We start from the raw sequence: 27,772 nt of genomic DNA on the forward strand, positions 1-27,772 counted from the left end.
AGTATTATTATGTATTAAAATTACTTCAGGTAGGTATCAGACAAAATATTTAATTTTAATAAAAATATAACATACATAATAAATTGAGCTTAAATAACATAGCAAAGTTTTTATTAGTTTTCAAGAGAGTCAACATCTTGTCCTTGCTGTTTCATTGATTCTACTTTTAAATAAATAGGCATTCTGCCACTTCTCATCTTCTCTCTTTTATGTACTTTGAGCTGATGCTTCATCATCTGCTTTCTATAACCAAATGCTTTCCCACAAATATTGCACACTTGGTCTTTTATACCTGCATGATCCACTTTCAAGTGTAATTCTAAATCTCGCTTAGAGTAAAATCCTCGACTACAAGAGTCACATTTAAACGCATGCTCCTTTTTATGCTGTGTCAATGTATGTTTATTCAAATTACTTTTATTTATAAATCTTGAAGGGCATTCACTACATTGATATGGTTTCTCCCCTGTGTGAGAACGCATGTGCATCTTTAGAGATTCCGGAAATCTTCCTTTGTAAGGACATAGTGTACATTTGTAAGGCAGTTTGTAGAAATGAGTTTGTCTGTGACGAGAGAAAGGTCCTTGCATTGTGAAACTCTTCCCGCATATATCACAGATATATGGAGACGATGACTGTTCATGCAGTACTAAATGCTTTTTGTAATATACAGCTGCATAAGATTTCTTACAGTAAGGGCAAACAATTCTCATATTCTCATGCTCCTCACTTAATCTGTGTTTATTGTACTCCCTAAAATTCTTAAATGATATTTCACATCTTTTACAATGATACTGTTTTTTGGAAACTTTAGTTTCTTCATACTCATATGAGTTATCATTATCGGTATCGTCAAATGGTATATCGTTTTCAGCATCTGGTGAGACTCTAGGCGGATCTTTTAAGAGTTGGTCGGATTGTTGTGCCGTTTTCCTGAATAATATTGCACCTTGAAGAAGCGTGTGGCACGGCTGGCATAGGAACTTAGGATACGCGTCGCCTTCTCTCACGTCGATGCCGCCAAAAATGCTCAAAGATTCTGTTAAATCGTCTAAGGTATCGCTACCGTAAATAGGTATAGAACCTTCCTTCAAACAAACTCTGCAGATAGGGTCGTCAGTAGCTTCCTTCTTGATGGTGATTTCATCGCGCGAGCTGCCTTCCCCGGCCGATTCTTCTCCGGTGCTAGCACCAGCACTTCTGGCATTCATTTGTTTGCAATGTAACAGTTTTAGCAGTAACAGTGAAACTCCCATTATTCGGAAAGTCTCTCTCTCGTTTCAGAATTTTCGTTTTGATGTGCTACAGGAAATAAATAAGAAATAATACAAATCGACGGTATTTATTTTGTTTCTGCAGTTGACACATACATAGTTGTAATTGTCATTTTTTGACAAAAAGTGAAAATTCTGTCACTCATCATGTCTTCAGCACGCCGTGGAACGGAACGTGGTTAAATAAAAAAGAGGTTTTTATAAAATAAAAACTAATGTACAATCTATCAAAACAAAATATATCCATGTCTGGAATTCATAATAGTGGTTTTGCGGCCCGCTATTGAACTTTCCGAAAACTTTACTTAGTCACGAGTCACCTAATAAAAAGAATGAAATTTATTATTTTATGAACAAATAATGGAATAAAAACATTAATTATTTAATCATCGTTAATTAGAAAATTACCTGCTTGATAAATAAACAAAGTGAGTGTCAACTAAGATAAAAATAAATACACGTGATAATTAAATGCGTAATATACAGGGTGTTTGGCGCATGGACCGACAAAAATTTTTGGGGGATTCGTGAGGCCATGTACTAGTTTTCACTCATAGACCCAATGTCCTATATGTCACTGTATTCGAGATACGATTTTTTTTGTTTGTTTTTAAAAATTACCGGAACTATCACCTTTAAAACGCTATAACTTTTCAGTCTGTTGTCGAATTTACACCAAATCACTTTCATTGCGTTCTCTGATGTATTATTATTCCAAATAAAACATAAATTCATAGCACTAGATGGAAAAAAAATACTTGTTGAGCTTCCAAACTCTTAAAAATGAAAAAACGTATGAAAAATGTCAAATTCAAAATTAATTATAAAAAAAAGTAAAAGCTTTTATGAACTTCGTTTAATAAAAAAAAATTGCCTACTTAATACCCTTTCCAACGATATGCCACATGGGTGTGAAATCATTAATAATGTCGTCAAAATCAGAGCAGGAACGAACACGCACTCTAACGTCTCTAACAACGAACCCGTTTGATAGAACAATGGTAAGCAGGTAATTGGCAGGTAAACTGCCTGTCTCTTTCTTACGCATGAAAAATATCTCTTGTCTTTGTCTATCATTGGGTTGGAGTTTGTTATGTGATCCTTGTTTAGTCGAGATTTGACTATCTCTGCTATCGGAAGTGTCCGTGTATTTCACGTTTTCCTATTTCGTTGTTTTTTGTTAAAGTTTGTTTTTGTTAAGTTTTGTTTGTTGAACTTTTCTGTTAAACTGTTGGTGTATTCACCGTGCTTGTTACAATGCCTAACTTCAGCAACGAAGAGTATGCTGACATGTTGTTGGCATATGGCAGCGCTAATTGTAACGCTCGTGAAGCGCGTAGAATTTACCAGCAGCGTTATCCTAACCGGCGTATACCACACCACGAGACGTTTGCTACAACCTATCGACGTCTGAGGGAGACTGGAAACATAAATTTCCAAGAGCCTCGCGTTAATGTGAGGCAACATAATGTTGTAATTGATGAAAGCATTTTGCAAGCTTTTGATGAGGATCCAACGACAAGTATTCGAGTTGTAGCTGAAAGACTTCACTTGTCGGTTTGGAAAGTTTGGTCAGTTCTTCGGGAAAATGGAAAGCATGCGTATCACTACACTTCTGTTCAAGGTACGTTAAGTACTTTATTTATTTTATCAGGCGAAATCGTAAAACTAAATTTTGAACCAGTTATCTTCGACCTTATTGTGCTGAAATTTTGCACCCAAAAAACTTGTATTTTAAAATGGTTTTAACCATACACTTATTTTAAACGTTTACAAATATCCTTGTAGCTTTACTGGTTCGTTTTTCAAATAAATACCTAGTAACTTTTATTTTTTCTAATTTTATCTTTTAAATTTATGTTAGTTTTTGCCATTCAAAAAGTGAATTTTTACCAGTCTTTAATGGATTGTTCTAGGTCTCATAGATGATGATCACAGGAGACGGCTCGATTTTTGCCGATTTATGATGCATACGGACGTAGATGATACAAATTTTTTAAAAAGAATTTTGTGGACTGATGAATCCAATTTTAATCACGAGGGAATTGTGAATCTCCACAACCTTCACCATTGGGCGCAAAAAAGACAAAATCCCCGCAAGAAAAGACAAAGTTCCTTTCAAACTAAGTTTAGTGTAAACGTTTGGGCGGGGGTTATTGGAAGACACCTGATCGGTCCACATTTCTTACCAGAGCGCCTGACCGGAGAAAATTATTTGAATTTTTTACTCGAAGATTTACCTGAATTGGTATTACCAGTATTAGATGGAGAACCAATTATTTTCCAAAATGATGGCTGTCCAGCACATTACCAGCGAGACGTGCGAGAACATTTGGACAACTGTTTTCCAAATTCATGGATCGGAAGAGGCGGCCCAATTCCTTGGCCTGCACGTTCACCAGACCTGACGCCCTTGGATTTTTATGTCTGGGGCCGTGCAAAAGAAATTGTGTATGCGACTGAAGTACCCACAAGAGAAATTTTAATCGAAAGAATAAATTGCGCCTTTGAAATTATGAAAGCAGAAATGCGACTGAGGACGACGACTGTAGAAATTAGAAAAAGATGCCGTGCATGCATTCGCAACAGAGGCAGTCATTTTGAACATAATTTATAACTTAAATTTAATTAAAACATTTTAAAACATTTTTGTGTTTTCATTACCCTGGCACTGGTTAATGTGTACCTTTAGGTTTGTGACGACATTATTAATGATTTCACACCCATGTGGCATATCGTTGGAAAGGGTATTAAGTAGGCATTTTTTTTTTATTAAATGAAGTTCATAAAAGCTTTTACTTTTTTTTATAATTAATTTTGAATTTGACATTTTTCATACGTTTTTTCATTTTTAAGACTTTGGAAGCTCAACAAGTATTTTTTTTCCATCTAGTGCTATGAATTTATGTTTTATTTGGAATAATAATACATCAGAGAACGCAATGAAAGTGATTTGGTGTAAATTCGACAACAGACTGAAAAGTTATAGCGTTTTAAAGGTGATAGTTCCGGTAATTTTTAAAAACAAACAAAAAAAATCGTATCTCGAATACAGTGACATATAGGACATTGGGTCTATGAGTGAAAACTAGTACATGGCCTCACGAATCCCCCAAAAAATTGTGTCGGTCCATGCGCCAAACACCCTGTAGACACTCTTGTAAGTAATTAATTCATTAATTAATTGGGAAGGTAGGTACATAACCTTTTTTAGGATTCAAAGGAAATAGGAAAACCATTTCGTCAGCTACATAAACAACACTTAAGAAAATGCAGATAAAGATGATTCTGCTAATTTTATTTAAGGGGTTGCCTCCACGAGCGAGAGAATCGCGACGAGTCCGCCCTTATATCGTCGGATAATCTCCACGAACGAGCGATAATTCCGCCGCGTATCATCGCGAGTCGTTACGGTATCGCGGCGATTCCGCGGCGACTCGTAACGATATCGCCGCGTTCCCTTGACGTCACTTTGCCAAAGAAGGGATTCAGTTACGTGCCAGACGAGAGCGAAATAAGTAGTGTCTCAGTCGATAATATAATTCTTTATTATGGATATAGTGTTGTGGGGTGCTTCTGCAAGTACGCTAGTGCATCGCGCCCGCCGCGCGCTCGTCGCGAGAGCGCCGCGAGCACGCGGTCGCATTGCTAGTCGCGGCGGGCTAGCGACGATGTAATGACGTTTTGCGCGCTCGTTGCCACTCGTCGCATCGCGGCGATAATATCGCCGTGTGGAGACGGTTCCATAGAGGAGTGTATAGAAAAACGTGGCACGGCGATAATATCACCGCGATTCTCTCGCTCGTGGAGGCAGCCCCTTAGTGACATCCGACTGAGATCCAATCACGACTCAAGTACGATTGAAGTGTATGTGGCATTCCACTATTTTTTCTTTTCAATAAACGTTTTTATCCTTTTCTGTGATTTAATAATGAATCATCAAATTGTCTGCAAATGATTTACGATTGCAATATGATTGTAGAGCAAACCAGGTTTAAAAAACACGGAATTGATTCTGATCATGATCAGGTTAAAATTTTTACCTAAAATGCAAGTGTAATAAAACTTGAAAGGGCGTAATAATTAAGCCAAAAGTTCTGATGATGAGAACAGTTTTAGTACGGAACCGTCATTCCACAAGTGGGACTCCCCCTTAGCAGTCTTTAAATAAATACTTGTGAACCTTATTCTGATATCTTCGAGAAAATTAGTAGGTATAAATAAGGTAACAGGTTGCCTTTTGTAACTCATCACAATGTTTAAGTCAGCTTTCGTGATTTTGAGCTGCGTCGTGGGAACTGTTATAACGTGAATAAATCCCATTTTTTTATTCTGTACTTGCCGCTTTTCTGCGGTTTCTCCGGCGTCCCATGGGAACTACTATAATATAGCCTATGTTACCCGGGAAGCGGTTTCCACAGGACGTGGCTGGGTGTAACCGCGGATGGAAGCTTATACTAAACTAGCTTCTGCCAGCGGTTTCACCCGTATCCCGTGGGAACTTCTGCACGAACCCGGATAAAAAGTAGCCTACAGCCTTCCTCGATAAATGGGCTATCTAACACTGAAATAATTTAGTTCCTGAGATTAGCGCGTTCAAGCAAACAAACAAACAAACTCTTCAGCTTTATAATATTAGTATTGATAAGGCTATGGTTTATTAAAACGATGTTAAAGTAAAATTTTCTTCTGATTTCAGAGTCAATAGAATGTTCAGGGCGCAATGAACATTACGAGTGTGGTAGTGCTTGCCAAACTACATGCGCCACGCTGGGCCAGGAATGCCCTATTGCGAACTCGCGATGCAATGGCTGTTATTGTGACGAAGGTTATGCAAGAAATGACGATGGGGAATGCATACCTATTGATGACTGCCCCCAGTAGGTATTCAGAGCTTGGTTGTAGGGTCCACGGTACCTACTAAATGCGATATAAGACATGATTGTTTGTTTGTTTTCAGATGTTTATTTTTGCATTTATACAAGTTTATCACATAACGTTAAACTAGGTCTAAGGTTGATTTAAAAAATCTTCACAATGATTGGGATAAAATGTAAAGACCTAAAAATTTGCACCTTCAATAAATGATTAGAAGTACCTACTTAACTTTTTTTTTGTTCTATTTATCAATGCTTTTGTTACTGACTTCATTGCCCCGTTGGTCTAATAGTCGCAAAACAATGGGATAAAAGCATTAATTTATTTAACCATCGTTAATTTGAAAATTATCGGCATAATAAATAAACAATGTGAGTGTCAAATAAGATAAGAAGAAATACAAGTGTTCAAAGACATTGTCATTCTTAGATAAATAACAGTTTAGAAATAATTGTATATTTTAAATTGAGGATAATTAAATGCGTATTATAGACACACGTGTAAGTAATGAATTCGAAAGGCAGACGGTGAAATTAATTTATTTTATTCCTTTATTTCAGGCGACTAGGACCCGTAAAAATATAAATACACATATATCATATATTAACAATAATTATTAACTAAATACCCTTACATATCAATAAAAATAAATAGGTAATTTCATTAGCAACATAAAGATCACTGAGAGAATGTAGATTTTAACTTTGCAAAAAATAAATACTTCATGCAACAAGCTTAGGTATGCTTATCGTCTCCCAATATTTCACAGTAAAAAAGTCAAAATGGCCAAAGTCACATTCGTTCCCTTGTAAGATATCATCGAGTAAAATAAACTTGTGACAAGAGGTTTAAAAAACAGAATTCTGTTTCCCCAGAATTAGTTCTTTTAGTCAAACGTTTACCTACAATACGAGTGTGTGATAAAACTTGAAAGAGCTTAATAACTCTGCCAAAACTTGCGACGATGACAAAACTTTTAGTTCGGTACCTATATTACACAAGGACGTTATTAACCCTAGAAGCCCAATCATAATTTAACTAGTTATAAAGCCCAATCATACGTAAAAATGACGTGTAAAAATAAAACTTCAGAGTTTTCCAATTTTTTTCTGTTAATGAACTATATTTTTGAATGAGTTATCATAATTGAAGTTTTAATTAATAAATAAAATAGACTTTAAGTTAAAAAATACTCTTTATTAATACTATTATGGCATTTCAATCAAATCTTAGAAAAAAAACAACAAAAAAATCAAGCCTCTAACACTTTTTCTTAAAATTATGTAATTATAAAAAAAACAACTAGTTTTAAATTTTTTCATAAAATTAAATCGACTAGTAATAATATTTTATAAGTCTCTTAGAAAAAAACAGTCTTTATATACAGTCTTGACAAACATCAATGTTGTGTTCTCCACATACATCATTTGCAACACTGCGCTTTGGCCATCCACCTTTTTTTATATGAGCAAAATCCACAATAGCGTCGTTTTTTTGGTTCTGGCTCATCACTAATATTTTCTGATGATGGTGGTACCATTCCATTATCACTCCAGACATCATCTTCAACTACACAATCTTCTTTCTCGGATTCCGAATCCAGCAGAGAATAATCGTCATCATTTTCTAAAATTGTAGCAATTTCGTCCTGGTTTAGCCGTTGACGGGACGCCATTTTGTATTCAACCTGAAAATATTAATATTATATGTAAAATGTAACGAAACAATACGATTAACTCAAATAAATCACAAATTTAAAAAATTTGAAACAATTTCAAAAGTTACACAAAGCCCAATTATACGTCAAAATGACGTGCAACCTCTCTATTACAACAAAATGGCGGCACTTACCGAGATGATGCAACTGTGTCCTGCGAGGTCCCAATGGCTACTGAGTTGGTTCAGAAGTTAGCGGCGATCTGACGGTAAACGTGAAAGTAACAGAGATATTTCGCCGCGGTATACGTCAAATTTACGTAGAATGGGCTTCTAGGGTTAAATTACTTAGTAAAATAATTTATTCATTCCGTAATACACCAGTGTTTAACAAATAAATATTCTGATACGGAACCGTCACTCCACATGCAAGAGTCCCCCTTAGCAGGCTCTATGTGAATCATTGTGAACTTATTTTGATATCTTCGAAAAAACTTGTATAAATAAGAATAAAAACTAGTATAAATAAGGTAACAGGTGGTCTTTTGTGATAGAATTCGAGGTGTCATCACAATGTTTAAGTCGTCTTTCTTGATTTTGAGTTGCGTTGTGGTGGCTGTTGTGACGCGTGAGTACATACCCTCTTATTTTTTACTCAATACAAAGAATTTGATTTTAATTTTTAGCTTGTTACTTTTAGCATTTTTTGTATCCATGGCAAGGAAGGTATTTTCATAGGGACGCGGGTGTAACCCCGGATGAAAGCTTATCCTAAAGTTGCCGTTTCCCTGCGATTTCATCCGCATCTTGTGGGATCTACTGCCCGTACCGGGATAAAATATAGCCTATGCCACTCGGTTCGGTATTTTCGAAGCCTTTAGGGTACAAACAAACAAACAAACAAAAAATCTTATTAATTGTATTAGTTAGTGTAAATAAGGCCATAGTTTTTAAACCGATGTTAAAGTTAGTTTTTCGTCTGATTTCAGAGTCACGGGAATGTGGGCTCAATGAACATTTCACGCAGTGCGGTAGTGCTTGTCCAACTACATGTTCAAATCTGGGGCAGAATTGCCCTATAGCGCAATGCGTTGTCGGCTGCTTTTGTGACGAAGGTTATGCAAGAAATGATGTTGGAAAATGCATACCTGTTGGTGACTGCCAGTCCCAGTAGGTATTAAAAGCCTGGTTCAGGGTAGGCGGTGCTTCCACGATGCCAAATGCGGTAGCATAAGTCATGATTTGTTTGTCTTCAGATGTTTACTTTTTGCATTTATGTAAGTTTATCATTTGCATTTATGTTACTAAGTCTAATTTAGAAGGTTTGTTGATGAAAAAATCTTCATAATCCATAATTCGAAGACCTAAAAAATTTACAATAAATTATTGGAAGTACCTACAAGACGTTTTCTTTTTTTACCTTTTATTACTGACTTGCTTGAGACTTGACTGATCTAGTGGTCGCAGATTCTTTGTAATCAAGATACTTGATTTGACTTTGATGAGATGATTTGAAAGTTTGACTTTGTGCTCCGGGTGGGTAAAGCTCAAAAGATGTTGATTCAGGCCATTTTAAAATAATAGCCAGACATGAAAAATCTGAAAAGGAAAACAGTGACAACTACAGTTGAAGTGACACTGACAGTCGTGTGTCAAAGAAAACCTCAAAAATACAAGAATCTAAACATGAGGTTAGAATAAAAGAAAAACCTTTAAACTAAGACTAATAAAACTATCTAAATAGACTCGCACACGCACTATTAATAACAGAACACCATTTGGATCAGAATTAATACAAAAACATGAACGCGATCAGGGTAAGTCACGAATTCTTATTGCTTCATTATACCGACTCGGTCGGAGTTTCCATTGAGTTTTAATTAAACTTCCAGAGTTTATGGCGTTCTGCTCCTATGGCACGCAGTGCTTTAACAGCCAATTATGCTATACGACCTCTTTCGGCGGCGGCAGCGGTTCCTGTACAGAAACCTATTGAGCCCGTACCAACCACTGTAGAGTTAGATAAGTTATATAAACGGGTGGAGTTGGAAATGCGAGGTATAGACCCGGCAGTGCTGCTGAGTTACTCGTGGTTCTGTGTGGCGGCAGCTTCGCATTTGGGCATCGAAGTCACTAAGAGGTATGTTTTGAGGTTAAGTGATATTGTTATGATTGGTAGAGCTAATTACTGTTGCTATTGCTTATCATATCTAGACTGGTAACCATCCATTAGTAACCTTAATTTTGTATCTTAAAAACTACAGAAATGGCAGTAGGTCAGTGCAGTAGGTACAGTTTCAGTAAAAAAGAATAACTCTTGCTAAAAATATTGTGATTTTGTTGTATAAAATATCTAAAAATTATCTTTTCATTGCAGTTGGGCATTAAGAAAAGCTGAAAAAGAAAGACACACCCTTCTCCGTTGTGTCCATATTTACAAGAAGCACCGAGTCCAATACGAAGTGAGATCATACTTCAGATTCATCCATCTTCAGAGGCTGACTGGTTCTACTTGCGACACATACCTAGAATATATCCAGAGGAATCTTCCAGAAGGTTGTGCACTCAAAGTAACAAAGGTTGAGTGCCAGAAACTACAGGAACACATTACACCACCAACTAATGAATAAGATTAAGTTTATATTGTAGACTTAGAATAAAATACGTTAATAGACTATGCATACAATTTTATTTCAATCTTACAATTACAAAATTTATTTAATGGCTTGTTCAAGATTACAGATAAACATATTTACAAACTGACTATTAGTCCCCTTACATTTAGGTCCATATTTTGAATAGGACAAATTCTACATTGAGTAAATATTAAAAGTAGGCACAATTACTAGGGTAATATCTTAATTATAAAAAAAAGAACATCTAAAATTGAAATAATCTGTACTTCTGTACATTGAAAATAGGAAGTGCCAACTAGCTTTCATAAGAACTTTTAGTAACATATTTTCTAATGGGTTATAACTTTAAACAAAATTGTTGGAAACATTTTAATAAGTATAGATTATACTACAAAATTAGGTTGTCTTACTATAAAAATTTACTGTAATAAAATAGCCTAACTAAAAACTAAAGTTATGAGTTAAAAATAATGGAATTTTCTTATAATTCAGTCAACATTTGGCATCCATAGATTCTACCTATGTTGGCATCAATATCTCTTTGGCAGGGAGGTTCTAACACTTTATTCATACTGCTGGTGTTTACACACTGTTACGATGAACAGGATTGCGAAGGCCAGCTCTAGAGCATGGAACATCAACATTACTGCACACCAGATATACTCCAGACGAAGTATGTATGTCTGGTATATTAGGAAGTAGCACACACCCACTGCAGAAGGTATGGTTAAGATGACTGAAAAGAACACTGGTACTTCTGAAAAAAAAACCAAATGTTATTTTAAATATTTAGTTTTAATAATGTTATTGTAATAAACTTTTGGAATTATTTATTTTAAAGAAAATATTTTGTATATGTATAAAGATATTTAAATTGTAACATATGTGATAGAAAAAAATACCAGAGTTCTGCTAGATCCTGGAGATGCATCAGTTCCAAATATGGGAAGCATTCTACTACCTAATTGGTAGCTGTTACTTTTTACAAGCTTTCATTTAACTCGTTACATTTTTACTTGTATGTTCCATAACATGTTAATATAGTAATATTACGTTGCTCAATGGAACAATGACAATGGAGTCAATTTACTGACAAAAAAAAATGTAGAGGCACTTACTCTTGCTCGCTAAATTTCCTCTTCGTCCCAAAAATATGCGGATAACTTCCACAAGACATAGAGCACTAAATATCCCGGCTTCAGTTAACAGCGCGTTCTCAGGATAAGACACATTGATAGCTTTTAAAATGCCCATGGCCACTTCACACACGAAAAACATCCCAAGATAAAAACTGTTTAGATACAAAAGTATCTCATATGCTAAACTAGAATTAACATTAGTCACTTTGGACATTTTCCTGAAAGAATCAATGATGACGACTGTTTTGTTTACTTGTGTTGACGTTTTTACTTTTTTGTTTATTCGATCGACCGCCCGGGCGCCTGGACAACGGGGTGCCGGATACAGAAATGACGTAAGCTGTCAAAACTACGAATGAAGATTGCGCGCGCTTGTATTGATTTCCGCGTTTCGAAAGACAACCGTCTCTTCTACAATAGATACCTATTTATTTTAGATATTACATTTCAATTTTATTGGATTTAAATACTTTTAAATAGAAATTAATAATCAATTAAGTACAACCCCAATAATAAGTATGTATCATGTGAACCTGTCGTTCTTCGCTTACGAAATTAGTTGTGAAACATGCACCTAATTTATTTTATGAAAGTTGTTACGCTAAGGCATTATATTGTTCATAATCATAAAACATTTTTATTAGTTAAGATTACCTACTCAACGGAAATTAAATTCAATTAATTCAATATTATTGGGTATTAAATTCAAATATCAAAATCGTCCAGCATGTACCTACAAAGCAATGACTTCCTAATAGTTACCATGAGGAGACTCATTCATTATTGAATTCTTTCACCGTTTACGCACTGCATTGCATGTGCATGTGCAACGGTCGAGTGCATTCGTTCGTTACGCAACAAATGCACTATCAGACGTAAACGCTATGAAAACGGAAAGTTACCGGGTAGGAAGAGTATCGCGGAAGTTGAGCCAACTAGCTTTGTGGCTGAAGTAATTTCTACTAAAGGAGGTACCTATATTACTGGGATAAGTACCTACCTACGTACTTCATACCTGTTGTAAAAGCCGTTGTATGTCAGAGCGCAGATATACGCGAGTCACAATTGATTTTCTATTGTTTTAGATATAGGAATTTTGCAATTACAAACCTACTCGTATGGGTCTCCCTCCTGTCAAAATTTTCATATCCAAAGACAGTTCGATTATTGAAATCGGCTATAAATTCTATCTACATTGTAACCTAAGTAACGGCTGGTTATCTAAATATATTATTACGTAGTCAGCTAGTAAATAAGCCTGACTTAACAAGTAACAAGAAGTACCGGCGCTACTTCTACTTGCATTCTCATTTGAACTTACCACCTCACTGCACCGGCTTGGTAAGTTTTCCGCTAGAGTAACCATAGTAGCAAACCATGCAGGAATAATCTTTATAATATTTAAAGATGTAGAGAAGAAATCTTTCAATGTATAGTCCATTTATCATGTAAGGCTTTTTATACAGGACATGGCAGAAGACAGTATTAAAATAAACTTCCAAAATGTTTGATTAAATAAGACCGTCGCAACTTCGTGCATATGTAACTAATTACTGGTATGAATAACAAGTGAACCGGGTTACTGTGTAATATTACACGCGTTGACCACTCAACCATGGAATTGCCATTTCACAGAGTTAATAGATACCATTTGACACCCGTCTTAACAAGGCGTATTGGGTTGCCCGGGTAACTGGGTCGAGGAGGTCGGACAAGCAGTCGTTTCATTTAAAACATTGGTAATCAGCTGCATCCGGTTAGACTGGAAGCCGACCCAAACATGATTGGGAAAAGGCTCGGAGGATGATGAATCAGCTGCATCCGTTTAGACTGAAAGCTGACCCCAACAAAGTTGGGCATATGCTCGGGAGATGATGAATAGCCGAATAAGAAACACACTATGAGCATGGCGAATGAAAAAAGTTATTAGTCCGTCTTTAAGATATCCTTGAAATAAAGGACTAATTACTTTTTTGCCAATCTTAAATGCGGCCTATGTAATTAGCATCATATATTTTTAACCCTGTCGTCACGCCTATTCACCTCCCCCAGTACCAAAAGTAGGTGCAATTTCCTAACAGTCCTCTCATCCGTGGACAGCTGGTAAAACTATTGGTAGAAAGTGCACAGCTTTCTGCAACGAAAGAGGGAAACGCGATGCACCGATGCAACGCGGAATCACAACATTTCCGTTGATTGCAGACACTGGACGTGTAGACGAAAATCCGATATACAAACTTTTTGAAACGATTTCTTTTTAAATCTCAAAATGAAATCGAAACCAGTGTTGACATTTTCGAAATTAGATCCCGAAACGGGAGGTGTGCTGGATAGGATGTTTGACAAGAAGGATAGCATGGTGGAAATTAATCCGGGTAGGGTAATTCTCCCAGCTGACTATATGACTATTGGTCAGGATATCCTGGATATGGATGTTCGGGATTCGGACGTCTGGATGTGCTCTTATCCTAGAACTGGTGAGTGTTTTTTTTGGTGGATTCTTTCTTTTTTTTAATTTGATTTGATTATAGTACTTTTAATTCAGGTGATGCTTTTCATCTTTGCATCTTAATAACTTTTCAAGTTAATTGATTCATCAGCAGAAATTGAGACTAAAATTAAATAACTTATCTTCCATGAGATTTATGGTACCTAGGTAGAGAAAAGGTCTATCTAATTTATCGAGCGCAGTTATTTTTTAAATTTCTTGCCAATTCTGCGTTCTGAAGTAACGTTAACGTTACTTACGTTACTATTTTACTTTACCGTGTCAATAGGCAGTTAGAAAGTTTAGTTTAAAAAAATCTGGTCTAAAACAAGATGTGTTTTTTATTCAGGTTCAACTTGGGCTCAGGAAATGGTCTGGCTGATCGGACATAACTTAGATTATGAAGGCGCTAAGTCACTGCAACAAGTAAGTGCTTATAAACATTTAAGTGATATTATATTTAAAATTCACGGAATCCAATTTATTCAAGCTATCGACCTTAGTATGTCAGCATTTACTGGTCAGTACCTACTTCCTTAATGTCTGAAAGTACATAAAGTGCCACTTATCTACTGTAGCTCATCTAACGGCGGTTTCCTATACATTCTATCTATCTGATGTTTTGCTAATAAGAGATAGAATTTTGACATTCACCTGATACAAGTAGGTTAGTAACAGGTATTTGTGGAAATCAAAGGGGGAGGCCTAAGTTCAGCAGTGGACTGAATTTACATAGATGTTTACATAACATATATTACATATTAAATCTACATACTTAACCGTCGTCAGTTGATTCTATAAAAACATCGACCATATAATTTATAGATAACATATAAATAATATATATTTATTTATATATAATATATTATTTATCGAATATGTATTTATAAATATGTATATGTGTAGCTATATGTAGTTTATCAGTTGTGTTAGCACCCATAACACAAGTTAATTAATAACTTACCATGGGGCTAACCGACCGTGTGTGAAAAGGTGTCCCGACATTATTTATTTATTTATTTATTTTATTTATTTATTTATCGACTCTTCTAGATTCGATGTCCCCTCGTGGAGCTATCCTGCATCATGGTGGCTGGCCACTCCACATGGTGCAAGGAGTCAGTTCAGGGCACTTCGGTAGACCTGGTGAAGCATCGTCTGCCGTACCCTCGTTACATCCGCAGTCATCTGCCCTGGGATCTACTGCCTGTGGGCATCGAAAACGATGATGGATCTGCCAAGCCGAAGGTAACAGAATGATTTTAGTAATTTTTTGCTTCCTGAGGATCGATGGTTTTTTTGTTTAAAGATTTTTTATAATGAGTTATCTAGTATAGCTATAAATTTTATTTGATTCTCTGTCATTACCAATTGATGACGATCAAAATGGTACACACGAAATCAAGACCCGATCGAGAGTCAGTATTTCTGGTAAGACTAAGCTAGTTGATATCAAAAGTCAAGTCAAACATATTGGGCCTCAAGAATTTTCTACCATTTAACACAGATAAGCTATATTTTATCCCGGTGCGGGCAGTGAAACCGCGAGACGGCTAGTTTTTAATAAAGCGTTGGTATTCCGCAGGTGATATACACGTCCCGTAACCCCAAAGATATGGTGGTATCGTATTACCACTACTGCACACTGGTGCACGGCCTCAAGGGGACCTTCGAGGAGTTCTGTGATCTCTTCATGAGGGACCGCGCCCCATTTGGACCCGTGTGGAATCATATACTTGGTGAGTTGTCTTGAAATTGTTAGCAGAGATCAAAAGGTTACGTTTACCACTTCATATGTGTTTTTGCTGAGAAGAAAAGTGGTGGAATAAACTAGCAACACAATTGGCCCATTTAGTAGCGCTCCTTTACATACCTAGACATCTTTGCTCTTAAAAGTAATTAAATTATTTTCTTCTATATTCGTTTCTAGGCTTCTGGAAACGTCGCCACGACCCCAATGTACTGTTCATAAAATTTGAACAAATGAAACGCGACCTACCTTCTGTGGTCAGGAAAACTGCTGAATTTCTCAACAAAGAGTTAACTGATACGCAAGTCGACAAACTATGCGACCATCTCTCTTTCCAAAACATGAAGACGAATCGAGCTGTCAACTTGGAAGCCATCTTGGAAAAGTCTTTCGGAGTCAGTTATCTTGAGTCGACAGATTTGAGGTTCATAAGGAAAGGCGAGATCGGGGACTGGAAGAATCATATGTCAGATGATCTGTCTAGAAGGTTCGACGAATGGGCCGAACAACATTTAAAAGGGACTGAGCTTAGTTTCGAGTAAGGTCATCCTCCTCCGAGCCTTTTTCCGAACTATGTTGGGGTCGGGTTCCAGTAGTTTCGAGTAAGGTGAGGGGGTATTTATGCTTGATTTTGTAGTGTTTATTTAAAAATATTTTTATACGTAACAATATACCTATGTACCTAAGTTTATTTTTTGACATTGATAAGGAACTAGTTACGTGTTGTAGGTGTCTAAAGATAATGGTGTCTACTCGAAGACAATTAGTCTGATTTTTAATGGTTTTTGTCTGGGACATTTTGATAATGTTTTTTTTCCAAAACAGTATTGTATTTAATTCACGTTTTATTCTAATAATTATAGCTCCTAGTTAACTAAGTTTGCTCATTGTCAGATGCTCATGTTATTTTACTTTATAAATAAATTGTAAGAACATAACATATAAGTAAACTAAGTACTGGTAAAGTAAAAAAATAAATAAAAATAAATGTAATTTTAACTTTAGGTACTTACATAATATATTGTTTTATTTTTACAACGTATAAGTTTCTGAAACCCCTAATAGTCCCTACCTAGGTAAAAGTGAAAGTGAGTACCTAAGTGCATACTAGTAAAATGTACCTGACGCAGTATTTAATAAACATGTTCATTTTTAAGTGTTTAATGAAAACCTATCGATTATTATAAGGGCTGATTCGACTAAACTGGAATAAGGTATAATCCGAGAATAAATCAATCTTGGTAGGTAAGTATAGTAACTTAAGGATTAGTTCAAGTTTCGTCAAATCGACTCTAATTGGATTAAAAATAAAACAAAACACACTTTGATGTTTTTTTTAATACCACAAAAGTGAGATTCGCAGAGATGGTAAAGAACAAAAATACCTATTAACTTTCAAGCACAATTTACCCATTATTATCAACACAGATAATACAAGAAAACATCATCATAATATTGACATTAAAAATAGCTTTCTCAATAACAGTTTGATATAGCAATAAAGTAACATGAATTAGGTAAGATTTTTTGTAGCTCTTTAAAAACTTTGTGAAAATACTTTTTGCGTGATAATAAATAATCTTATATTCCTATTTTGTTAAAATTAATATTAAGTACTTAATAATATGTACAATTTCATAAAATATGTAAACAAAATAAAAAAATAAAATTGAAAAATAAGTACCTAACAAAAACGTCATAAAATAAAAATAAAGACATGATCTGAAAATAATCTCAAAACGACTAGATAAATATAATTTAATTGACTCACAACACTCAGCTACGCAGTGAACTTTAGCTTTAATAACCTTTTTTTTTTAAATATTATATAGGTAGGTACTATATCTGTGTATTACATACCTAATTATGAACGTACTTATTGCACATGTGTTTTCAAATTACGGCAACCGGGGGAAAAACCTAAAAATCTAGGTAAATAACCATTTTTTGCGACATTTTAAGTAATATTTTTTTGAAGACATAGAAATCCAATGAATGGAATAAAAAAGTATGTAAAATGATAAACAAAAAAAAACAGCTAATCTCTTGTTTCGAAATTCAAAATGTGAGTAGAAAAAATGGACCATAGCCAACTATAAGCAGGTAATGCATAGATATAGACCTTTTTATTGAATTTATGACTTCAAATAAATCTACATTGATCGCGGCTCTTGTGTGATCCTAAAATAAAGGATTTATTAATTAATTAAATTTTGTGCCTAGTGAGGGCGTAGCGAGGAATATAAGTACAATATTTACAAAAAGTGAGTATTTTGTGTAGGTAAAATGTAACTTACCAATTAAAAAGAAACCTTAAATTATATCATAGCATAAATATTTAACAAATTTTAACAGCAAATCGTATACAATTTTAGGTAAAAACTATGAGAATTTCCAAGCATTATAAATTAAATAAGCATTATATAAAAACGAAAAAAATATATACATAAAAAAGGGTGAGGTCCATGATGTTATTTTTTTTATAAGTTAATGTTATAACACCAATTTTGATAGGTAACCAATTAACAGATAAGTATTTAAAACTATTTGTGCTTTGAAAAAACAATTACATATTAATACTGGTACTAGATAATTTTCTACACATTTATGAAAAACGTGCCAAAGGTGACATAAGCCTGCTACGCCCCTTTTAAATTCTAAGAGACGACCATACATCTTGAGGTTACTAAGTAACATTCTATCTAAGTACATACTTTAAAGATACAATAAAAATATCGTCTTTGCTTCGTGTACAAGAAAATATATTCTATAATTAATACGTTCATGGTAAATCATCTATTTTCTCCTTACTTCAAAACCGCCGTTTGACAGCGTCAAATATTTTGATATATTTTTTTAAACTATTTTTTTATGTTTAGTTTCTATTGTCATCTTGTAAAGCTCGTAACTTGTTCTCTTTTCTTTTAATAGTAATCTTTGGAATTATTTTTGGGATGTATTCGACTGAGATCTATTAAATACTAAAAAAGTTTAATATTTTTAACTCTAACAATGTTCCACCAACTTTTGAGCTCGTAACATAATTTTCTGATGAATATTTGATCCTAACAAAAACAATTAAGTACAACAATAATGTCTTCTATATCTAAATATACTTATTATGCAAAATAAAACTTGTTTTATGGACTAGAGTGAATTTGTAAATAGATTTTCAAAACGATACATTAGGCCGAGATGCTCAATAGGAATTGTTCTGTTAAAAATACTGATATTTGTAAACCATTCTGATTTTGATATTCACTAGTAACCCGTTTCACCCTCTCCTGACAACGAAGATATGCTTTATGAAAGACTTATGAGATAATAATTAATAACCTTTACAACCTTTAAATGACTAATAGAAGTAATTACAACAAAAATAATACACGATACAGATGTTTTAAATCACGAAAGCGGGTGAGCCATACCTGTGTATTACATGTAAATTACGTACATACACATGTCTTTATGTATGACTCGGCTAGTCGTCCACTGTTGAGCGCTTCCGAGCTTACACATACAAAGACAATGTGCATATACACACAAGTAAGACTTACCCGTTTTCGCAATATAAAACATCTGTACACAAAAGTGATTTGTGCTTTAGCTTGTCAGAGGACAAAACAGGTGAATTAGAAAACTATTTAAACTTTAAACAAGATTACAACTTGAATTATTTTTATGTCTCACGTGTGGGTTTCCGAACGCCCCACAGCATTGATGGTGGTTCACATTCTTTGTATGGTGGTGTCCATGAGGATGAACGTTCCCTTGTTGGAGCTGCTGTTTCTCCTTATTAGAGAAGTCTCTGGGGACCTGTTTATTAAATGAACAGCTTTTGTTATGCCCAGGAGCTATTCGCGCCTTGAATCTCCCAACTTTGCCAGGTTTTGGATGATTTTCAGCTAAATCTTGGGTGCAAATGTGAGGTACTTGATTCATATCGTTGTGGGCGTCTTGGTACTCGGTGTCTGTTTCTGAGGACAGAAATGCTTGCGTTAGTTGACAATACTTCTAACTTTAACTCCAAGCTTCAGAGGTAGACACGAGACAAGCGTATCGTCAAATAATATTAATCTTGTTAATTTAAATTTCATGGAGTTTATTCAGAGTATTATTAGATAACGTTAATATGACATTCATAAGAGGTTATCTGTATCCCTTCTTAATAGATTCAATTTAACTACCAAGTAGTTTTGATAAATGATTTTGTGCAAGCATGATACATAGACGACTTCATATTTGACATCTGCATACAAGCTTTTATCTCTAATTTTGTTATAGCTTTACTATTTTCTATAACCTTACCTATTTCATCACCACTATGCTTGGCTGTGAGTGAAGAAGCAGTGTCAGCTCTGAGCGTGGAGTACGAGTCACCGATTGCAGGAGGAGCTGATCTCGAAGGTGAGATCCTCGCGACGCACTGTTGGATTAGCGTGAAGCATCCGAACGTTAGCCGAGGGCTATCTAACGACATCTAGAACATTTCAGCGGTCAAACTAACTGATCCTCAATTTGGTCGGTTAATATCCCACCACCAAATTCTTTACGATCTTTTCCACCACCGAAATGTTTGAGCAATTTTGGTTTCAAGCAGGGTAAGTTCCCTTCAAAGCAATCAGTGAGATATTCTGTGAAAAGCAAAATATAAAGTGACCATGCACATGCTTGACTCCAGAAATATACATTAAAGTATAGATAAAAAATATGAAGTTCTTTCATATGTATGTTATTGATAGAGATATAACTCACCCCTTCCGTCAAATTGCCGATGTCCCGGTCTTTAGGTTGTGGCGCAGTGTCAACTCTGCAAGGGGACGTCGAACTGTAACTTAAGATATATCTTCATTTTATAACAGAACTGCTAAGGAAATAATAATAAAAAATACTATAATGTAGAACCAAAGAAACAATGCCAATATCGAAAGCTACGAATAATAGTAAAAGTACATGGGAATTCAATGATAAATAATTACCATATTGATGAATTGAGACTGTCAATAGTTCTTTGTGGATCCACAGATTCTGCGTCCGTCCACATTCCAGCTACACTTGTTGAGTTTGATCTGGATTCTATAAAATAATATTATCACTCATTAAATAAAGCTTACAAATGTATTATTTTAAGACTGGCTGAATATAAGGGATTAATCACCTCTTTCCCTCTCAGTCCTATTAGGCGAGTTAGCTATACTCCTCCTAGCTACATCTTGGAAGGTGACAGGAGAATACATCCGCCTATCTTCCACCGGTGACGTCATTGTCGTTTTAGGAGTATTCGATATCTGGGAGCTCCTCACAACCGCGTTCTGTACTGCCATCAAGTTCCCAGAACTATTCACTAAAGAATTTGGTCCGGAATTCACGGCGTTTGGAAGATGATTTTCTGAGTTTTGGATTCTACTGTTATTTTGGGCTTCTTTGTTATTCATTTGTTGCGCTGAATGTTCTGCGATGCTGTCTCTGACGTCAGCAGCTTTCTCCCATTCTAGTTCAGTACCAGAGGTGAGTTGTGGTGATATGACCTTTGTTAGTGAGGGTCGGGACTCGCGACCTTCCAGCCAGTATGTTTTCATTGCACCTGCAACAGTTTGTTTTGACTTATGAGAAACGTTGCTTAGTTGACTCGTAGAATTTTAGAGCCCGAAATTATAAGGTCACATCGTATTAAATAGATAGAAATTTAGACAAAAAACAGCGGTATGAAAACACAACAATAAACTTGACCACCAACGTGTTATTTTTGCACTTACCTACTACATATGTATAAGTTGTGATAATATAGAAAATGAAAAAAAAAAAATGTTATTGACCCAGACGGAAAAAAACTTATAATATATCCTTACCTTTTCCTTTAACCTGAATCTCTCCCCTCTCCGTCACCATATAGGAAGGTGAAAGCAGTTCCTGCGTGGTCTGCGAGATATGTATCCTCATGGCTTCTGACGTGGACTCCATCCTCGAGGCAGTGTTCACCGAGTCCCCGAACAGACAGTATCGAGGCATCTTCAGGCCTACTATACCAGCTACCACTGCCCCTGAATGTACTCCTACTCTGATTGATAGATGAGATCCTGGAAAGGTTAGATTGATTCTTAAATTAGGTCAATAGGTAGGTAATTTTGAGTGAAAAAAAAAATTATTTGTAAAAGATTCAAACATTTCGGTGTAAAAATTATTATACCTAATATATATGTAAACTAATATTGTAAAGCGGAAGAGTTTTTTGATTGCCCTAATTGCAGTAACTACTGGCTCGCTATGATAAATTCAGTGTTAGATAGCTCCATTTTCAAGGAAAGCTTAAAGTGAGAGTAGTTCCCAACGGATACAGGTGAGAGGTCTGGCGAAAGCTATTGATAAGGTGAGAAAGAAAAAGATAACGAGATTATGTGATAATAAAATAACTATCTTGTCTCATAAGGTGCTTCAAGTAAGTTATCAGCCATACTCACCGGTGCTAGGATCTTTCAAGTCAGTGATAGCGTCGACCATGTCAAGCGCCATGTCACACACCTTCTCAGCATGATTGTCTTCCTTCTCCGGAGCCCCTGACACCACCATGTAGGCGTCACCTATTGTTTCTACCTGAAAATTACGTTACTACTACACCCTCCGAGCCTTTTCCCAACTATATTGGAGTCGGCCTCCAGTCTAACCGGATTCAGCTGAGTACCAGTGCTTTATAAGAAGCGACTACAACCAGCAACCCAATACCCCTTGGTTAGACTGGTGTCAGACTTACTGGCTTCTGACTACCCTAACGACTGCCAAGGATGTTCAATGACAGCCGGGACCTACAGTTTAACGTGCCATCCGAAACACAGTCAATGGTGTCTAAGATATACTTAGAAAGTACATACAAACTTAGAAAAGTTGCATTGGTACTTGCCTGACCTGGAATCGAACCCGCGCCCTCATACTCGAGAGGTTGGTTCTTTGCCCACTAGGCCACCACGAATTGCCTTGCTTGCTGTTTGACTTGCTTGAAATTACGTTACTACTGTTACTGCCCTTTCACACGGCAGTCCAGTTTTGCGGGGCCGGCATTTTACTGTATCCTGCAAAACTGAACTACGTGTGAACGCAGCGTCCGTTTTTGCAGGATTCCCGCTTTTTACTGGACGAACGATCCAGTTTCAAGTGACAAAACCGAATCGCACAAATCGAAGGGAACATCATTTTGCAGGATCCTGCATGCGGTTTGCTCGTGTGAACACTAGCATATAATATCTTTTGCGATCAAACAGGATACTGCAAAAAACGGTATCCTGCAAAAAACAGGACTGCCGTGTGAAAGGGCCGTTAGATGTAAAATAATGTTGGTAAAGTTTCTGGTCAAGTTTGGATACAAGGAATAATGTTTTCATCATTTGCGCAGTCTTTTTCTAAGCTATGTTGATGTCGGCTTCCAGTCTAACTGTACGCGGCTTAGTGACCATGTTTTACATGCAGTTATTGCCGACTCCTCAACCCAGTTTGCTGGGCAACCCCCCCTTGTTTAGACTGCTCTTCGATTTTATAGCTTACATTTTCTTTTGACAAAAGTATTCAAATCTTTTCCTTAATAAACATATCTATATCTTTGACAGATAATATAATTAATCGTTAAATGAACTTACCTTATAAACCCTGTTCCTCTCGGTGAGGGTATCGAATATGGAGTACATGGCATTGAGCATGGAGACCACCTCCATGGGCGTGATGCGGGAACAGATCTCCGTGAAGGTCACCACGTCCGAGAACAGGATCGACACGCTGTCGAACATCTGGAGAAAAAAAATACTGATGTTTAAACGCATCTTGATTTTTAATTTTGGTATACTTAGGCCCAAGTTGACCAACAACATTAAAGTTTTTCATATCGTTCACACTTCATTAACAAAACATCGTAAGCTTAAAAACCAAAAAAGTGTGTGCGCTTTAGCGCGAGCCCACGATAGCTTGTGTTTCCAAACAAAGATTGCAGTTTTACTAACATTTTAGAAATGTTCTCAATTTAAGAAATGTTCGCAATTTGTTAACGTTTGCATGCTGTTGGAATATCGCCTTCACATAAAATAGCTTTAAACTTGAAAGCCTTATTTCTATCGCAAAATGAGCGAACTACATAATCGCTGGACTAATAAACTGATCGTTTTATCTGAGTTCAGAGGCAGTCGACACGCACCAATGTTTGTACGCTGTGGGGCTAGTAAAACAGCGACCGAGGATGGAAACTACGGTTTAGGCAGTAGCTTCTAGTAATGAATACGAAAATCGTTTGTTTACGTTAAGATGGATGTACTCTTGAGATAAAAGCTTAGGAGATAGATGGTAACGAAACAGGATGTTAATTTAAGTGGAATCTTGATGGTTTTACCTATAGATAGATCTTAAGTGTCACTTAAAAGGAGTATCAAAAGTTCAGTAAGTAATGACAAAACGCTAACTCTATGGCTGAACCCAGACACCTAATCCTAAGCAACCGCTATTTAATTCATGTTTATAATATTAAAAGTTTACACTCGTTCGTCTGATTTCAAGTAAGGTTCACACATTACATAATTTGCAATGGAACTTATTTATAACATTTGTGGAGCGAAGTGACTATATTAGTGAATTCGAGTAGGTAGATAAGGAAATAAAGGAGAATACAAGGGAAGAAGAAGAAAAGGGGATGTACGGGGGTAGTTCTTAATGGACGTAGGTACATAAGTAGTATATAGGGTAATAATAAAAGGCAGTATCAGAATAAGACTGACGACATCAGTAAATTAGGGTTGTAGGCATGCCCACTACGTATGTAGGTTGAGCACTAATAGCAAACCAATTATTTATACATAACATTTGGCGAATTCTTATTCTACCGAAGTAGATAAACGTTTAATATTCGAGCAGTGTACAAGGAAAATTGAGAACGCGCGTTTTATCAATATGATCGACAGCCATTGAGTTATTGTAACAAGATTTAGAAAAATATGTTTGCCGGCAGAATAGAAATGATGTTTTGGGAAACAATAGGTAACAAGTTGGGAGAAACAATTGAAAGCAGTTGCCTGGTTTTTGGCAAATGTTATATAGGAACTTTATGTTTTAACCGGGTAAAACGGGTAAAAGCGAAATACTACGCACTGATTAATTACGAAATCTCAGAAACTATAAACTCCTACAAACTTAAAGGGTCGATTTTACCAAAATCTGCACTCACTATTCCTTCACTCTCATAGCCCGATGGGACGGCAATCCGACACCATCGGAGAGGGAGACATTTACGTGCTCTCCGATATAATACTATACTATATACTATAATACTATATTAGATCGAATATTTTAGTACTTTATCCTTAACCACATCACTCAATTAGTTCAGTACTTAATGAAAAATTTCAAACATTTATTTCATTAAAATCCCTAAGGCCATACATAGATTTTCACTGAAAATGCCAGTCCCGGCTTAGTGATCGATCTTTCCTATATTGGCAGAGTGTTTGCACGAGTCTCTGAACGTATGTTTGGCGATCAGAGATGATGAATCGAACGACCCCAGTGAACATCCTAGTGTGTACTTATGTACCCTGGTCATGTAGAATCTGACCCACAAACCGAATGTAAGACTTATGACTTATGGGCTGCGGGATTGTTCGCGCGAGTTACCGCGGCCCTGGTACATAAAAGGCCTACGACGGAACACGACGGTTTTTAGTCAGTAAGAGTCTGACACTCCCTCACCGCTGCTGAGTGCTGGGCCACAGCGGGAGGGGTCATTTGATGATTTTTGACGTCGTTAAAAAAAAAGACATTTTTTTTTAGAATTGGTGGAAGTATCGCATTTATAACGAGCAATGCATGTATGATAAAGTGAACAATCCCTTATTATATTGTTAACTTCATCAACATCAGCATTTTTATCCTCCTCTCACACAGGAAAGATTGAGCGTTGGTAATATAACTTAGTTGCTCCCATTTTCCTTAGTCTTTTCATTTCTTTATTCCGCAATTCAATATATAACTCGACGTGGAAGAGATTCCTCAAATTGAAAACTTTGTGACGTACCTCACAAGTGTCTATAGGGTTCTCTCCATTTCTCAGCCTGTCAGCCACCTGCTTCGGTATCATCTGGTACAACAGCTCGTCAGTCCTCTTCATTTCTTCGTCCAGTTTCCTCATGGACTCTTCTAACTTCTTACTCTTCTGCTGTTCTTGGTCTAACGCAAGTTTCAACTCCACTGACTGCTGTGTACCGGCTAACATCAGATCTCTGGAATTTTGGAAGGCAATTTTAAAGTTAGTAGGTACCAAAAACAAGTGAAGTCTACACAAATACATTGTACACACATACAAAGAACGCAAAAACAAGAGAAGTTTAAACACACGCATTCATACACTCAGATGCAACATAGTGCATTTATACTATACGTATGTACTATGCACACATAATGCACGAAGATATAGGTACAATAACAGAGATGAGAGTCATGGCGTCAAACGTAGAAAAGCTTTTAATTGCTTGGGTACGCAATTTTTGGTGAACAAGACATTGAAGTTTCTGTATCGTAAAAATTACCTGCTAAAGTCATGCATAGACAGATCGTTGATATAAAGCCCAGTAGACACGAGAGCAGCGAGGTCAGGCATCACAGGAGTTCCCAGGTACATCATCATTCGCCAGTTGTCCATATAGATCATCTGACCTGAATCAATTCGAAGGTTTTAGATCATTCTGGAAGACTGGTGAAGATTAAGATGCTGAGGTATCTAAATATTAAAGGAAAGTAAGATAGGTTGAAATAAATCGTTGTAGAAGAAATATTGGAATAAGTATTTACAAAACCGTAAATTATATCGATATCATTCTATTTACAAAACAAATATTTCAGTTAGGTAAGTAAATATGTCGAGTTTACGAAGCATACATATCTAATGTATGTGAGAAATTGAAAAATGTAGGTCAAGAGTACCCCTTAGAAGTGCCCAAATATTTGATCAAATAGATTGGGGTTCCAAATATTACCTACTCTGAAGGAAATTCAAAAATATCAAACGAATAAAGGTGATAGATTTGTGCTTTCTAAACAACAAAATAATAGAGAATTAAAAAGTGTATCTGGTGATAACACCAAAGAATTTCGTGCTGGCAGTATTATGAAATGTCATAGCTATTCAGATTTCAGTCCGAGAGAAAGAAGAAGTATCAAAACATAGATAGGATCCTCCTTTCCTTGCACTGTAATCTTGCTGACTTACTGCATATTTAAATAATCTATCTATCCATTAATTTGCCTACTAGCGATAGAATTTGGTCTCTAGTAAGTAAATCAAAAGATTGACAGAGTATTGGGAGCAGCCGTTAAACCATATCACAATACCGCCTTTTCTCTAAAGATAGATATTGTATTTACATAATTGATTGCATGAACAACTAGTCGTGCGATATTTCATAGACTGTCAGGTGCCCAAGAGTCTACAGACAGATTTTGTGCGTATTCTCCTCTACCTTTGAGATGTAAATTAATAACGTCAGGTAGAGGTCTTCCGTCATACGCAAAGCGCTTCTTAGGCTGCATGCCTGCAACATTGCATCGAGTTAATTGTATTGTTGTAAAAGTGATTAAAAGAGATATGCTGTGCCCACCCCGAATAATAAAATGGGGTAATTGATTAGTCGCAAGAACGTCAATGTAATGTTCAATGTTCTCTTGTTTTACAAGTAACTGTCTTTCTTTTTTTATAAGGGGCAAACGGGAGAGGGATCGCCTGATGGGAGCGATTATTTACCGCCTATGGGTACGCGCAACACCAGAAGTACCGCAAGTGCATTGTCCACCTTAGATAAATATCGTCAAGCACTTGTTGTGTTTGACAATACCTACAAGTATATGATTTCTCCTTAGTCTTTTACATAGGCTTTATTAATCCTATTCCCTACTATGATTATTTAGAGATATCTTAAATCTAGTCGCTAATT

The 27,772-nt window shown here is 36.1% G+C and overlaps 6 protein-coding genes and 2 long non-coding RNA genes across 9 annotated transcripts in view; 4 read left to right on the top strand and 4 right to left on the bottom strand.

Moving 5' to 3' along the window:
* Positions 1 to 30: 30 nt before the first annotated feature.
* On the bottom strand, positions 31 to 1,375 carry LOC124642081 (zinc finger protein 39-like). The gene has a single exon (XM_047180384.1). The coding sequence runs from the start codon at positions 1,254 to 1,256 to the stop codon at positions 114 to 116; it is 1,143 nt and encodes a 380-aa protein (XP_047036340.1). The 5' UTR covers positions 1,257 to 1,375; the 3' UTR covers positions 31 to 113.
* Positions 1,376 to 5,210: 3,835 nt separating this feature from the next.
* LOC124642006 (inducible metalloproteinase inhibitor protein-like) lies at positions 5,211 to 6,321 on the top strand. 2 transcript variants are annotated; one of them, XM_047180294.1, is made up of 3 exons: positions 5,211 to 5,582; positions 5,684 to 5,685; positions 5,974 to 6,321. In XM_047180294.1, the coding sequence occupies exons 1-3, from the start codon at positions 5,530 to 5,532 to the stop codon at positions 6,156 to 6,158; spliced, it is 240 nt and encodes a 79-aa protein (XP_047036250.1). In that variant the 5' UTR covers positions 5,211 to 5,529; the 3' UTR covers positions 6,159 to 6,321. The 2 variants fall into 2 exon arrangements, 1 of the variants encoding a protein (XP_047036250.1); XR_006985726.1 differs by lacking the exon at positions 5,684 to 5,685 and having other exon boundaries at positions 5,974 to 6,066.
* A 1,133-nt stretch (positions 6,322 to 7,454) lies between these two features.
* Positions 7,455 to 8,152, bottom strand: LOC124641879. Its single transcript, XR_006985715.1, has 2 exons — positions 8,004 to 8,152; positions 7,455 to 7,839 (listed from the first exon to the last, which is right to left on the bottom strand). It is a non-coding gene; the product is annotated as an uncharacterized LOC124641879 (long non-coding RNA).
* A 1-nt stretch (position 8,153) lies between these two features.
* On the top strand, positions 8,154 to 9,207 carry LOC124641878. Its single transcript, XR_006985714.1, has 2 exons — positions 8,154 to 8,436; positions 8,798 to 9,207. It is a non-coding gene; the product is annotated as an uncharacterized LOC124641878 (long non-coding RNA).
* A 219-nt stretch (positions 9,208 to 9,426) lies between these two features.
* On the top strand, positions 9,427 to 10,485 carry LOC124641805 (28S ribosomal protein S10, mitochondrial). Its single transcript, XM_047180028.1, has 3 exons — positions 9,427 to 9,625; positions 9,701 to 9,948; positions 10,186 to 10,485. The coding sequence occupies exons 1-3, from the start codon at positions 9,611 to 9,613 to the stop codon at positions 10,436 to 10,438; spliced, it is 516 nt and encodes a 171-aa protein (XP_047035984.1). The 5' UTR covers positions 9,427 to 9,610; the 3' UTR covers positions 10,439 to 10,485.
* Positions 10,479 to 11,940, bottom strand: LOC124641806 (transmembrane protein 216-like). The gene is made up of 2 exons (XM_047180029.1): positions 11,563 to 11,940; positions 10,479 to 11,201 (listed from the first exon to the last, which is right to left on the bottom strand). Exons 1-2 carry the CDS (start codon positions 11,795 to 11,797, stop codon positions 11,008 to 11,010), a joined length of 429 nt encoding a protein of 142 aa, XP_047035985.1. The 5' UTR covers positions 11,798 to 11,940; the 3' UTR covers positions 10,479 to 11,007.
* A 1,748-nt stretch (positions 11,941 to 13,688) lies between these two features.
* On the top strand, positions 13,689 to 16,745 carry LOC124641796 (luciferin sulfotransferase). The gene is made up of 5 exons (XM_047180017.1): positions 13,689 to 14,060; positions 14,421 to 14,497; positions 15,125 to 15,319; positions 15,657 to 15,810; positions 16,002 to 16,745. Exons 1-5 carry the CDS (start codon positions 13,853 to 13,855, stop codon positions 16,361 to 16,363), a joined length of 996 nt encoding a protein of 331 aa, XP_047035973.1. The 5' UTR covers positions 13,689 to 13,852; the 3' UTR covers positions 16,364 to 16,745.
* A 396-nt stretch (positions 16,746 to 17,141) lies between these two features.
* Positions 17,142 to 27,772, bottom strand: part of LOC124641785 (soluble guanylate cyclase 88E) — a 104,127-nt gene continuing 93,496 nt past the window's right edge. The window contains exons 7-16 of the mRNA XM_047180005.1: positions 26,372 to 26,498; positions 25,861 to 26,065; positions 23,447 to 23,593; positions 22,280 to 22,412; positions 21,671 to 21,898; positions 20,980 to 21,405; positions 20,801 to 20,897; positions 20,577 to 20,655; positions 20,130 to 20,301; positions 17,142 to 19,798 (exon numbers count right to left, since the gene is read on the bottom strand). Of these exons, the coding sequence (XP_047035961.1) occupies positions 19,473 to 19,798; positions 20,130 to 20,301; positions 20,577 to 20,655; positions 20,801 to 20,897; positions 20,980 to 21,405; positions 21,671 to 21,898; positions 22,280 to 22,412; positions 23,447 to 23,593; positions 25,861 to 26,065; positions 26,372 to 26,498 (1,940 nt within the window). The 3' untranslated portion in view covers positions 17,142 to 19,472. The remainder of the gene's footprint in view (positions 19,799 to 20,129; positions 20,302 to 20,576; positions 20,656 to 20,800; positions 20,898 to 20,979; positions 21,406 to 21,670; positions 21,899 to 22,279; positions 22,413 to 23,446; positions 23,594 to 25,860; positions 26,066 to 26,371; positions 26,499 to 27,772) is intronic.

The sequence above is a fragment of the Helicoverpa zea genome, chromosome 23 (assembly GCF_022581195.2).
Source record: "Helicoverpa zea isolate HzStark_Cry1AcR chromosome 23, ilHelZeax1.1, whole genome shotgun sequence".
NCBI lineage: Eukaryota > Metazoa > Arthropoda > Insecta > Lepidoptera > Noctuidae > Helicoverpa > Helicoverpa zea.